Genomic DNA, 13,898 nt, shown 5'->3' on the forward strand with positions numbered 1-13,898 from the left:
TTCTTTCTTTCTTTCTTTCTTTCTTTCTTTCTTTCTTTCTTTCTTTCTTTCTTTCTTCTTTCTTTCTTTAAGATTTTATTTATTTATTGGAGAGAGAGAGCATGAGAGGTGGGAGGGTCCAAGGGAGAAGCAGACTCCCCGCTGAGCAGGGAGCCCGATGAGGGGCTCAATCCCGGGACTCTGGGATCATGACCTGAGCTGAAGGCAGCTGCTTAACCACTGAGCCACCCAGGTCCCCCCCTCCCTGGCACGTTTCTACACTGAATGTGGAAGACTCTGTTTGTGTGGATGAGTGGATGGGCTGTCGGTGAAATCTATATGAATATTTTTGAAATTCCAGCCCCCACTACGTGTCAGCTTTGGAGATAGACTTCAGTGAGACAGCGTTCTGTAGTAGAGAGTGCATGGACTTCAGAACCTGTGGCCCCAACCCTGGGTAGCGCACCTGACTGCCCCGAACCCCCATTTTCTCCCTGGCGAATGGGCAGTGTCCTATAATGCCTGCCTTATAGGACAGCACCTCGCTTGCATTCTGAGAGTCTAATAGGTGAAGGACTTCTCCACCAGATGACCTAGCACTTGGTCCTATCTACATCATCATCGATGATCAGCAGCAGCTTTATGGTGTTATACTGAATAGAACTTCTCTCCATGAAGTTGGACCGTGGAGCTCAAACACCTCTTTCCTAGGGAAAGTTCGGTCAGTTTGAAATTGGTTCAAGGCCCAGCTCAAGCAGTAGGCTACTGAGGTCTTGTGAGCATTGATTGAGGGGAGAGCTGTGAAAATACCTTGTAAATCCAGAGAGCTTGACTAGACTCTTAGGCAGAATGGTAAAATGCTATTATGCCATGTCAACTAAAATTTCATAAATTGGATTCCCATGCGTAGTCCTTTGCAGGATCCAGGAAGGCTCCCTGTTTGAGGAGGTTCACTTTGCCTCTTTGTCTGGTTTTTGGTCTCCAAGGCCATATGACCCCCTCCACTGGCTGCCAGTGGTGATGGGCCAGTTCTGGCCTCATCCCTGCACCAGCAGTGGGATATTAACCTGTCTGTTGAGTGCCTGAGCCCTCAGCTGCCAAGGAGACCCAGCTGGAGCTGATCTGCTGGGCTGAGTCACAGCATCTGGTTGGGACAAGTTGGGACAATCTCTTTTTAATCACAAGTATCCCCCTGGGACCTACTCAATGCTCACCACCTTGCAAAGTTCCAAGGTATGGGTGGAGGTCAGGTACAGTTGGTCCCTTCTCCTGAGGAGGTTCTTTTTCCAGAGAGGAGGTTAGCATAATGCATTCAGTAACAACTGCGAGTTCTTCAGGACTGCCTATCGTTTAGGGCTACTTTGTTTGGCAACGTGATAATTACTACAAAACCCAAAGTAGGGAGAGTTCAGGGATGGTTAGCAGAGTAGTTAGCAGAGAAGGTTTATTACTGGTTATTCACGGGATGTTCACAAAAACATTCATTACTGCTGCCCAGGAGAAAGAAAATGGTGTCAGCCGAGTAGCCCAACCTGGCGGCTTCCATGGGAAAGCAGGGCAGTCAAAGAGAGCCTTGCCTCAGGGTAGAACAGGATTCCAGAGGTTTAGCAGGGTCAGCACAGCTGGCCGGAGTTGACATTGCCGCTCAGGGGACAGAATTGTGGCTGGGAAATATAGGGATTGTGAGTTCAGCTCTTGAGTTTGTATTTTAATTTGTTTTGGGGACCTGTTGAGGGAGTTGGACCTTGACTTCAGGTTATCTTATAGTCTGGAAACCTGGATCTTAACCTTAGCCTTGCAGGTGTTCTGCTCCTTGCTCTGCAAAGTGTAGTCTGTGGATCAGCATTATCTGGGAGCTGGTTTGAAATGCAGACCCCCAGGTCCACCTGGACTTGCAAGTCACCATCTGTGTCTTAAGGTGATTCACATGGACATCAAAGTGTGAGAAGCACTGGCCTAAATGGCAAGCTCAGGAAAGGCATGGCTTTTCTATTGTCTTCTTTATTATTTTGTATCCCCAATACCTATTTCAGGTTTAACGCATGGTGGCTGCAATAGCCATGAGTCTTCCTCTGACTTGGGCATATCTCGATCTCTAGGGACATTGTAAGCTTCTAGGGAACTAATTGTAAAGTGGGGTGTGCAGGGGTGGGGGAGGTGAGTGGGGTTGGGGTCGACCTGCAGTGGTTGAAAAACTGAAGTGAGCATTAGAAGCACAGGTGGTGGGGGTGGTTTTGAACAACTCAAAGCCTCTGGAGGTGGGTCACAGGATTTGTATTTTTAAAAAAAATTTACCATTATGTTCAAGAATGTTTATTGTATTATCACATATAATAATAAGATATTTAAATATCTCTCAAGAAGAAATAGATAAAGGGACACCTGGGTGGCTCAGTCGGTTGTCTGCCTTCTGCTCAGGTCATGATCCCAGTGTCCTGGGCTTGAGTCCCACATTGGGCTCCATGCTCAGCTGGGAAGCTGCTTCTCCCTCTGCTTGTGCTGTCTCTCTTTCTCTGTCAAATAAATAAATAAAATCTTTAAAAAAGGGAAGAAATAGATAAATACAATGGGATACAAATCAGAAGTTCAAATAAATGAAATAGAGCTGCATGTATAAACATGAATAAATCTAAAAAATGTTTTTGGACAGAATAAATTTGCAGAAAGATGTGTGAGGGATGGTACTATTTATTTAAAGTTTAAAATGTTCATATGTTTGTAATGGAAATATGCATATGTAGTAAGAATGTAAAGACCTGAATGGGGATGATAACCAAGTTCAGCGTATTGTTTAACTTTGGGAGGGAGGAAGGGAAATGGGTGGGAGCTTTAATAGTCCCTTCATGTTTTCTTTCTTTCTTTTTTAAAAAGATTTTATTTATTTATTTGAGAGAGTGTGAGAGAGTGAGAGAGAGAGAGAGAGAGTGAGAGAGAGAGAGAGAGCACGAGAGTGGGGTGAGGGATAGAGGGAGAAGCAGATTCCCCACTGAGCAGGGAGCCCGATGTGGGACTCAATCCCAGGACTCCAGGATCATGACCTGAGCCGAAGGCAGACACTTAACCGACTAAGCCACCCAGGTGCCCCATGTTTTATTTCTTAAAAAAGGAAGAGTAAAGAAAAAAACATTGCAGCAGCAAACATGGAAAAACAAGATTTTCCCCAAAGGAATGAATACATAATTATTCATGATACTGTTTTCTACAATTGTTCCGAATGTTTTAAATATTTCATTATAAAATGATTAAAACAAAAGTCTCCTGGTGATTGTGATGCAGGCAGTTGACCTTTGGGAATTCTTGCCGTTGATGCTTCTAGGGGTTTTTCAGTTCTAAGTGTGTTTGTGTGCCGAGAACTCTCCCCCAAGCACCTCTCTTATTCTTGTAGATGGCCGATGCCTATCAGGCTGTGCCCAAGGCCTGTGACTTCCTTGTGTTCTGTCCTGATGAGATGCAGCCACTTCTCATGTTGGTGACGTTGGCAAAACCCACCAATCTAACTCTACTTTGAGGACCTAGCCTATAAGGGTCTCTTCCCTGTTGTCTCCTTCTCTCCTTTATTAAAGGAGAAGTTCTGTCCTACAACTGCCATAATCTTAGAGCTCTAACCTCCTGCCTCCCCATCCCCAAGGTGCATTTATTTTCAGAACACCTTCATTGACATTTCAGTGGAAGGACTTAGTATCCGTGTGGATCTCAAGAGTTTTCTTTGCCTACCCCAAGAATCACCATTTGAAATCAGTTCTCTTGTTGCTGTATCTGCTTTTGTAACTTCTTTCTATACCAGAAGTATCCCTAAAATTTAATCAATAAGGATGACACCTATTAGTCTGTGACTCAGGAAGGTTAAGAAGGACGAAATGGCTCTAGCAGCTGGTGCCAAAATGGACTTTCAAATTTAATTTAATTTTGTTGTTATTATTTTTTAATGTAGTCTGTAGTGGTAGTTCTAAACTAAGGATGATTCCCTCCTCCCTCACCCCAACCCAGGGCCATCTGGCAGTGTCTAGGGACATTTCCGGTTTCCAAACTAGGGGAGTGCTACTAGCATTGGGTAGGTGCTAAACATCCTATAATGCACAGAAAAACCCTACCCCCCCCATAACAAAGGATTAGCCGGTCCAAAATGTCAATAGTGCCAAGATTGAAAAGCCTGGTTCTACGCATCCTCATAACATGACTATCCCCCTGTCAGTGAGGGAGAGTGATTAGGCTGTACTTCTGTTAGTGTGGGACCGTGAAACAAGGGATACAGGAGTCCTGTGAATATGTGATAGACCATTCCTGTATCATCTTCACTGCATGGTGTGGGCTAAGGAGTCAATGGTATTGGAGCTGGAGGATGAGAAGAGATTAAGGAAAAACTGGAGAGGAACAGAGTCCAGGTGGTGGGGAGAGCAGAGAGAAGCTGCCTCTGATGCCTTTGAACTTGGCATCTTGCTATTAATAGTACCCTCATGCTATAGAAATACAGGATAGGGTATTTAAAAATATTCCCAGTGAAAAATGTGGTAGGTAGTTACAGGGATGGCCTCTGGTGAGTTGTGCTGTCCTCCGCCCACACTTGTCTGCGTTGTGATTTTGCCATTCCTTTCGTCAAGAGGTGGAGTCTCTTTTTCCACCCCATCCGTCTGGGCTAGCCTTGTCACTTGCCTTGACCAAAAGAGTGTTGATGTATGACTTTTGGGGCCATTCAGCTTTGTTTTTCTCCCTGTTAGAGCCTTTCTGCCATCATGTGAGGAATCTCAGCCTGACAGTCAGGCATTCGGCTGGCCCGGCCCCACATAGCTCCCAGCCAACCTCCCAGCTCAGTGAGCCCACGTGAGATGAGCTTGTGTGCCCAGTCAGTCCACAGAGGAGTGTGGAATAATAAATTGTAGTTATTTGAAGCCACTAAACTTTGGGGTAGTTTGCTACACAGCAATAGATAACTGGACATTGTATGTAAGTGACTTCATCTGAAGCAGTAGACGATGTATTTGCCTTAGGATGTTGTGTAACTATCAGATCATGGTTAAGAGTTCTTCCTCCTTTGTTTCTCGTAGCACTTCTCAGAGCTCCTGGATGAGTTTTCCCAGAACGTGTTGGGTCAGCTCCTGAATGACCCTTTCCTCTCAGAGAAGAGCGTGTCGATGGAGGTGGAGCCATCCCCAACATCCCCGGCGCCTCTCATCCAGGCCGAGCACAGCTACTCCCTATGTGAGGAGCCTCGGGCCCAGTCACCATTCACCCACGTTACCACCGGTGACAGCGTCAATGACGGTAAACCCAGAGCAGGGGCAGCACCTGGGACCACAGCACCTTGGCCTCTGAGCTCCTCGGGGGTGTGCAGTGTGTGTTACACTTTTGTTGGCACCCACTTTAGCCACATACCTGCTCTGTGCAAAGCCTAGGGCTTGGGCTGTGGGGAAATACAAAGGGGCGTGGGGCGCATTTCTTTACCCCTGGCTGAGTCCTCTGGGAACTTGCTATCTCTGAATGGTCGTCGTTGCTTTCTTTGACCCTGTGGATTGGGCAGCAGAGCATCCTTTTGCAAATCAGTTGGCCTATCTGGTTGATAATTCCAGGAAGTCCATTGTTTTAAGAGGTCATGTCATTTTTTTCCGAGGAAGAATTTTTCTGACCACTCTTCTCCACAGAAGCTTCTTGGGCATCCTCTTAACCCATATTCACTATGTTCCCTTGACCACATGTATATGAGATCTTGGTGAGCATTCCTAGTATTCTTGGTGACCCTTTCTTGCCCATCATCAATGCCATCAGTATGGTATTTGTTGAAGACCTAGTTTTCTTGGCTTTAGAGTATTAAGCTGTTTGGCCATTTGTCTGTAGAGTGACTGTCTTCCATGTCTGAGCTCCTTTATCACATATTATCAGTGCCTTAAAGTATAGCCATTCATTCACCTTGTGGTTCTTGAGTTCACAGGCGAGACATTGAAGAAAATATAAAGAAAAAAATGTGCACATTGCTCTTCTAGAACTTATCATGTGGGGAACATGAGAAATGTACACAATTGACAGTAACAATGTTGAAATATGCTAAGGGTGGTGGTGAAGGTGATGTGATCTGCAGTCAGACCTCAGTTTAAGATCTATGTCAGTGACTAGTTAGGGGCAAACTACTTAATATCATGAAACCTCAGTTTCCTCATGTGTAAAAGTAGGATAAAAACAGCATCGACTTCATGTCCTGTTGTGAAGATTAAACATGAGAATCGATGCCAGCGCCTAGCCCAGGACCTGACTCATAGTAAGGATATTGTTCTTAGCTGCTGTTGCAATCACTATTATTCCAAACCAGGAACTATAAGAGGATGGCAGGACCTTAGGTGGTCAGGAAGTTTTTGTGGAGGATTTCTCAATTTCCCAGGCTATGTGCTCCAATGAAATATGATAGTGGGTTCCTTCCTGTCAAACTTACTGTGGGATTATTTTCTTTTTGTTAGTTTAGTCTTCATATGTCTGTTAGATTCAGTGAATTTGCTTTAGATTATAATCTTTAAGAGGGCAGGGACAAACTACAAATCTGATGGAGCTGGTTTCTTAGGACTAATGAATGGAAATATTTCTCTGGATAGTAGTTAGGATACTCATAAAGTCAGGACTCCAAGGAGTTATATGGGATGAAGATATAAAAAAATTGAAGAAGAATATTCACTTTTGTTCATATTCATTCCCTATTGCAAAATCTCAAACAGTTCTCCATTGTTCTATAGAATGAAGCCAACCTCACGACATGGCTTTTGAGGCCCTTTGTGGGCTGATTCTACCTCCCTTCCCCACCTTGTCCCATTGCTCCCTGTCTGCGTGGCTCTGGCATTGAATTCTCCACTCCATGCCTTACACTGCTTTCTCTACTCTGAATTTCCATTACCTTCTCTCACCCTCTTGTCAGCCCCACTAGTCGAATTCCCACCAATCCCTCAAGACTCAACTCAGTGTCATCCAGTGTCTGACTCTCCCATCTGGAAGTTGTCAGTCTTAATGTTTTCATAGCACTATTATTGTTTGTATGTTTATTTGTTTCATTTTTGCCATTTTTGTGAAGACTATTACACTCGTCCTTATATTTCAGCTGTTATTTATTTTTCTGTTCTCTGTTTTGAGCTGGCTGTGAGCAAGTGTGATTATGTGTTCCTTGTACTTGCTTGGCACTTTGAAGGTATCTGATGAACAGTTATTTCATTGAATTAATTGTGCCGTAAGTTGTTAAGGGAGAAGATATGGAAGACTGAAGCACGTTCCTCATCTCTTGATGGCGTCAGGGAAGACACCTGTTCTGTTCTTCCATGCATTGCTAGCTCTCTAATGATGCAGATACACTGGGCTGTGAGCATTTGATCAGGTGGTATTTCTTGGCTTTTAGCAGCTGTCTTGTGTAGAAGGAAACACAGTGCCATGGAGAAGCAGATATTTTATAAATGCTTTATGATTCACTCTTAAAATTCACTTCATAGTGATCTATTGAGTAACTACTTTGTACTTCACCTGCCAGGGACTGTCCTAAGCATTGAGGGTAAAAGAGCTAACACAATGAACAAAGATCTCTGCCCTTGTGGAGTTTACATTCTAGGAGATAGGGGTGGAGTAGAAAATAAGAAAAGGAAAGAAGTAAAATATATGGTTTATTAGATGGTGATGAGCGATACACAGAAAAATAAATCAGAAAAAAGGGCAGGGAGTTGCTGGGGGAGGTGGGCTGGTGTCTTAGTCTATTCAGTTTGCTTTAACAAAAATCCCAAAGACTAGATAGCTTATAAACAACAGGAATTTCTTCCTTACAGTTCTAGAGCCTGGAAGTCGCAGATTAGGGTGCCAGCAGGGTTGGGTGAGAGCCCTCTCCAGTCGCAGACTTCCTGTGCTATCCTTACTTGGTGGAAGGGGTGAGGGAGCTCACTGGGGTCTCTTTAATAAGGGCACAGTTTCCATTTGTGTGGGCTCCATCCTCATGACTTAAGCACCTTCCAAAGGCCCTCCACCTGATACACCACATGGGGCATTAGGATTTCAACGTAAGAATTTGCAGGGAGCACAAACATTCACACCAAAACAGGGGAGGAGGAATTGAAATCTTAAATAGGATAGATAGAGCCAAGGCCCTTCTTGGAAGGTAGTGTCTGAGCAAAGATCAGCAGGAGATGAGCTAAAGAACTAGATGTCTCAGGAAGAGGCTTCTAGGCAGAGGAAACAACAAGAGCAGAGGGCAGAGGTGGTGTGGCTGGAGTCCTAACCACAGAGCCACACTTACAGTGAGACATTAGCATCTGTGGAGTCGGCAGCCATTCTGCAGACTTGCTGTTCTAGAATATGCAGACTAAAGAAGTCCTCAATGATCTAGGCAGATTGACCTTCCCCTTCAATTCCACGTATGTTTGTTGAACACCTGCTGTGTGTCAGGTACCATCCTACTACTTAAAGGACACAATAGTGAAACTTAGATCCTACCTCTAAGTAACTCAGAGTCTAGTGAAAATGCTACGTACCTCCGTACTTTACCAGACGGAGTATAAGCAATGTCCCAAGGGGAAATGAAACTGTAGAAGTTCAGAGCAGAGGGAGCACGCCCAAGGAAGATCATAGGAAAGGTTGCATGAATGAGGCAGAGCTTCCTGGGGCCTTGAAGCATTGAGTAGAGTTGGAACAGTGGCTGTGGCCACTCCCAACAGAGGGAGGCCGGAGGGCGAGGACATTGATTCTTCTAAAGCAAGATCTCTAGTGAAATGACTGCAAATAAGCAGGTTTCCGAAAGTTCAGGGTCTCGTCCTCTTCCATGATGAAATGATTTCTTCGTATTTTAATTGTAATCGATAGAACTGTAACGTAGGGGAACTCATGAGTGCCACCTATGCCAATGGTATTGGGGAAAAAGAATCAGTGGGTCTTTTCCAGGAAGGCTTTCTTACCATTAGGCCAAAGCGCACACCTTTCAGTGCCCTCACCTCGTGCCTTGTTCTATTTATAGATCCCATGCTGCAATAGGCCTGTGCTAGTAACTTGCTGAGAACAGTTAATAGTGGGTCAAATATATTTTGCAGAGGGTTTCCGATCCACAGTTGATGTTCAAATATTGGTATTTCTCTGAGTTAAAGACACCTTTCTCAGCCAGCAAAAGCACTTGTATCAGTAGGGAATAATGAACAAGGAGAGTAATCATTTGGACTGTGGGAAAATCAAAGTTAGACAGTGTACATGAGTAGATGGGGAACTTTCCTGGGAAAGCTTTGTCCAGGTCTCAGCTTCCAGTGTTTCTCTGAGTTTTGGGTGAAGGGGCAGATGTTTGGGAACAGAATTACTGTATTCATTTGAACCCCAATTTGCATCTGCCTTGAGGGAGGACCAATCCCAAGGATCCCTCTTGTGCCACGTGCTCTGTCAAGCAGATTCCCTCCCTGTTGGAGAAGGGGGATAGCTCTTTAGGCAGTGCGTCAGGAGGCAGCCTTTAAAAATTGCTGTTCACATTAAATTTAATATTCTTTTTCTCTTGCATTGGGAAACAGCTTAAGCAGAACTAGGAGTCCTTGTTTCTAGGGACAGATAGTGAGTCACTTATTTCATTATACCTGGGAAAGCTAGTGATTCATATCTCCTTGTCCAATTTTCCTTAGATTAAGTGGAATTCTTCTATAGTTGCCTCTAAGCTAAAAGAAAGTAATATACAGTTTGAGTAGACCCTGTCCTAGTTTATTAGGATTTTTCTCCCTCTTTGTCCCCTTTACCCTCTCTTCTTCCATCTGCCATGTCTTCCTTCTTCTTTGTCCTTCCTTGTTCTTTCCCTGCTAACTCTCTCTTCTCCCCCTCCCTCCCTCCTTGAGCCCCAGGCCAGTTACATAGGGCATATGTAGTGCTCTTATCCTATTAACTTGTCATGGACCCAGATGGACTGTAGATCCCTAAAATTATATACAACATTTGGGCTCTATCTACATTTGTCAGTTTTCCTGCTGAGAGCATCTATACCTTTTTTTTTAGACCCTCAAAAGAGTCTGTGAGGCCCCCCCTCTCCCCAAAAGAGGTTGAGAAACACTGGTCTAAGATTACATAGGAGTCATCTATCTTCAGGACTGAATTTGACTATAGACTTCTCTGAGACACTAGAGCTAAAGAACTCCATGTGGGCTCAGCAACCACAAGTACCAGCCCTTAGAATGTGGGCTTGGCCTTCAAAACCACCAGAAAGACATCCTGCATCCAGCTCATTCATTTCTCCCCATGATTAAGGCTGTTAACCATATGCCAGGCAGGGTTTTCTGTTCTACAAAAACAGAGAGAGAGGAAGAGAGAGAGAGAGAAGGTTATAAAGAGATAAGCAGAAACATCCAAGTAAAATGTCTGTGGATATTTTTATATGCTGATTGAAGGAAAAAAGCTTATATTTGAATGACCAAGTCTTGCGCCTTACCACATGGAAGGTATCTTCATGAGTTACTCTATTTTAGTCATCTTCCTTTATAATTAAATTGGGATGCTAGGTATTCATTTGCTTTGTTCTTCAATTTCAGTCTTCTTCCTACAGAAGAAACTTAGTAGTGCTGAAGTAAGTCTGTTCAGAGAGAACTAGACATGGCCACTATCCTCCCAGATGATATAGGAACAAAATTAGAACATACATAAAATACCAACAGACTCGGCAAAAAATATACGAGTACTGAAGTGATCTAATACAGTATTTCTACCACACATGAGCCAAGGTAACTTTATTTCAGGTGGAATAAGGAATTGTACCCGTGGCTGTTCTAGGTTCTAGAGAGGGTGGGACCAAGGACATAAATAATAATTATCCTCCTTCTGATTAAGCCAGTTGGGCTTCTAGTGCTAACAAGGGCGAGGGTTGGCTGGGTAGGGTGGCTTAGTATGGAGACCCTAAATTTGTGGAGCTGTTTTCACAGGCGGGATTGAATACTATAGTCTGTGAGCTAACGATGAACAGTGCTGCAGGTAAATGTGAAGCCTGGTGGAAGCCAAAACTTGGGGTTTGGGGCGAAACAGATTTTTAGGAAAGCCAGCTGGTGTTTTGGGGAAGAGCAGAAGAAAATAATGTCGCATGGCTGATGATGCCAGAGCACAGAAGGTGGGCCTGGAAATGGGTCAGTAATACAGGGAGGAAAGGGAAGGTGTGTAACATGCATGGCAAAGAAATAATGGGTTTTGAAATAATTGGATGAAGCTCACGGCAGGATTAGCACAGGATCCGGTATGCAGAGGAAAGGATAGAGATGAGTCCTAGGTGACTTGGGTTTGCAGTGTGCAGTGTTGAAGACATCTCGATGCTGAGATGTTCCAAGGAGGTGAGACCTCAAAGAAAGTCACAGAAAGACAACAAACAGCTGTATCTTTGTCACATTTCTTTCGGTCTATGGACAAGAGCATCAGTCAGGGCCATTGTAGAGGGTGTGGATTCAGGGGTCAGAAAGGAAGTTGTGTTGCTCATCTACCCACAGAGAGGAACTGGGTCCTCCGATGTGGATGGGCTGCAGACTCAGAGGTGGGGTTGGACAAGCAGAGGAGTGGTTGTCCTCTCTGAGTCTGGCGCCTGGGCTTATGATAGAAGTTCTTTCGCTATTCATCACCGTTCTTGGTATTGCCTTTACTTTCTTTTTCTAACAGGCAAAAAGGATAATGAGGCTTCCCCTTTAAAAAAAAAAAAAAGAAAGAAAGAATGAGTGACTTCTTTGTCTGCCTAACCCCTGCAATGCTAGAATGGCAAAAGAAAACAATGTGCACATCATCTAGCAATTGAAATTACTTTGGATATTCACGTGTGAGAGTCATAACTTTGCTTAAGGAAGAGAAGTGTACAGGAGACGTTGTTTTGTGTGTATTAAATGAATCTTTTGAAGTCAACCATGTGTTCCGCAGATATTTGTTTAATTCATACTCTAAACATGGTATCCTACAGGAGGACCAGAGCTGCTCAATGCAGAACACCTGCTAATCTCTTGAGTCAAATTTCCTAGATTTGAACCTGGACCCTGCCTCTTACTAATGGGGTGAACTTAGGCAAGTTGCTCAACTCTTGTGTCTCACTTTCTTGATCTTTAAAATGAAAATAATGATAATAGTACATACCTCATACTGCTGTGGTGGGGATTACATGAATTAACGTGTATTAAATATTTACAACAGGGCCTGGCAATTAGTGAGCACTAAATAAATATTGTTGCCTTTAAGCAGATTACTGCGTAATTAAATATATACTGCACCAGCTGGCTGCTGTAGGAATGACTGGAGTAAGGGAAAGGGGTTCTCCGTACGCAGACACAGAAAGGACACGGAGTTGGGGAGTTGTCCAAGAGAAAGCGTGCTGCTCTCAGAGTTCCGTCTGATACGTGAAAACCTTGAGAACAGTGCCTGGCACATCGCAAACAGTCAAAACATTTCAGCTATTATTCATTGGTCTTAACCTGGCAATCTTTACTGCAGGAACACTGGATTCGAATTCTATACAAATATAGCGAGAGCCAATATTGCACTTTTTGTAGTGGCTAATTATGGGCTCAAAACACATTAACTGACTACAGTCACTTTTGGCTAGAGACCTATTTAATCATTGATCTGTCGAAAAGCAATATACGAGGGTGGCAAAGAGAACAGGCTGTGAATCCCAGGTCTGCCCCATACCAGCTGGGCAACTTGGGGTGAGCTATTTAATCTCTTCGTTTCCCTGTCTAGCAACTGTGGGGAATAGAAGTGCCTGCCGTACCTGGCTGCTCTTAGGATTAAATTAATGTATGTAAAGCTCTTAGAACAATACTTAGCACACAGTAAACACTCACAATGGAGTGTTTGCTATTTTTACTGTTTTTACCACTTCATCACATCACTCATGACTGAAGGTTATTTCAGGGTCAAGGCTCTCAGGGAGGGGACCATGGACAGACAGGCCTCTAACTTTCATTCCCGCATGTGGTGGGCTGTAGTTTAATAGGATTCTGACACATTCAACTCAATTCTTGCCCTTCTCCCAGCCTCCAGAACCCAGCCTTAGCATTTCTTCCTTTAAGAGCTTTTTGCATCAAAAATCAGTCAAGATTTGCCAACTCCTTTGAACAATTTCAAAGAGCAAATGCGGTTATCAAACGCTGAGGGATTTATATGAGGCATACTTTACAAAAATTTCCTTTTCACGTTAGCCCTGTTATATAGATAGCAAATGGATATCTAGGTGTATATATCCTATAAGTGGTATTTGCCCCATATGATTTCACTTTTTAAGAATATATATGCACACACTATATATACGTATGTGTGTATATGTATATAAATATATATATATACCATATTTGTAAAGATACTGCCTAATCCTAATACAGAGTTTAACCTTTTTCTTTCCCCTCTTCCCGAGGAATCAGGATCTGTTCAATGCGGTTATGATGCAGTACATATGGGAATGATTGAGGATGTTCATTGTGCTGTTGCCTCCACGTTGGTTTCAATTCTGTGTCTTTTCTAGCCCCCTGGGCATCCTGTTGTGTGCGTAGTCTGAGTCTAGCCTCATTTCTCACAGCAGCTCCATTTTGTCCTTGGATGGGAAGGACTTGCTCACCACCAGGAGACAGGGGCTTGTTTTTATTTCCTTGCTGATAGCTAAGTGGTGATGCTGAGGAAATGTGCCAGTTGAGTTTGACCTTTGACAGGAAGCTGTTTATAAATAAAATCAGATGATATGGGGGTTGTTCTTCTTCCCTGTGGTATGCACTACTGACCTTATTGGGTGATGTTTTCCTTCCGAAGTGAAACTTAAAAGGCAGGTAAACACAATTTAGGAAAAAAAACACCTTTTTTTCACTCAATATCTGAGCTTCAGGTTTTAGAAACTGGAGGGGGTAGAGTGTATTGACTCTTGTTTTTGTAGTTTAGCCAATAACTCAAACATCTAAGGATAATTCCAGTTCTAAGCCATGGTGGCTCTACTGATCTTTTTG

The 13,898-nt window shown here is 43.6% G+C and overlaps 1 protein-coding gene across 1 annotated transcript in view; it reads left to right on the forward strand.

Moving 5' to 3' along the window:
• The window catches only part of CREB3L2 (cAMP responsive element binding protein 3 like 2), a 105,018-nt gene that overhangs the window by 59,136 nt on the left and 31,984 nt on the right, over positions 1-13,898 (forward strand). The window contains exon 2 of the mRNA XM_032401486.1: positions 5,022-5,238. Within this exon, the coding sequence (XP_032257377.1) occupies positions 5,022-5,238 (217 nt within the window). The remainder of the gene's footprint in view (positions 1-5,021; positions 5,239-13,898) is intronic.

Source organism: Phoca vitulina, unplaced genomic scaffold (genome assembly GCF_004348235.1).
Source record: "Phoca vitulina isolate PV1807 unplaced genomic scaffold, GSC_HSeal_1.0 scaffold4, whole genome shotgun sequence".
Taxonomy (NCBI): Eukaryota; Metazoa; Chordata; class Mammalia; order Carnivora; family Phocidae; genus Phoca; species Phoca vitulina.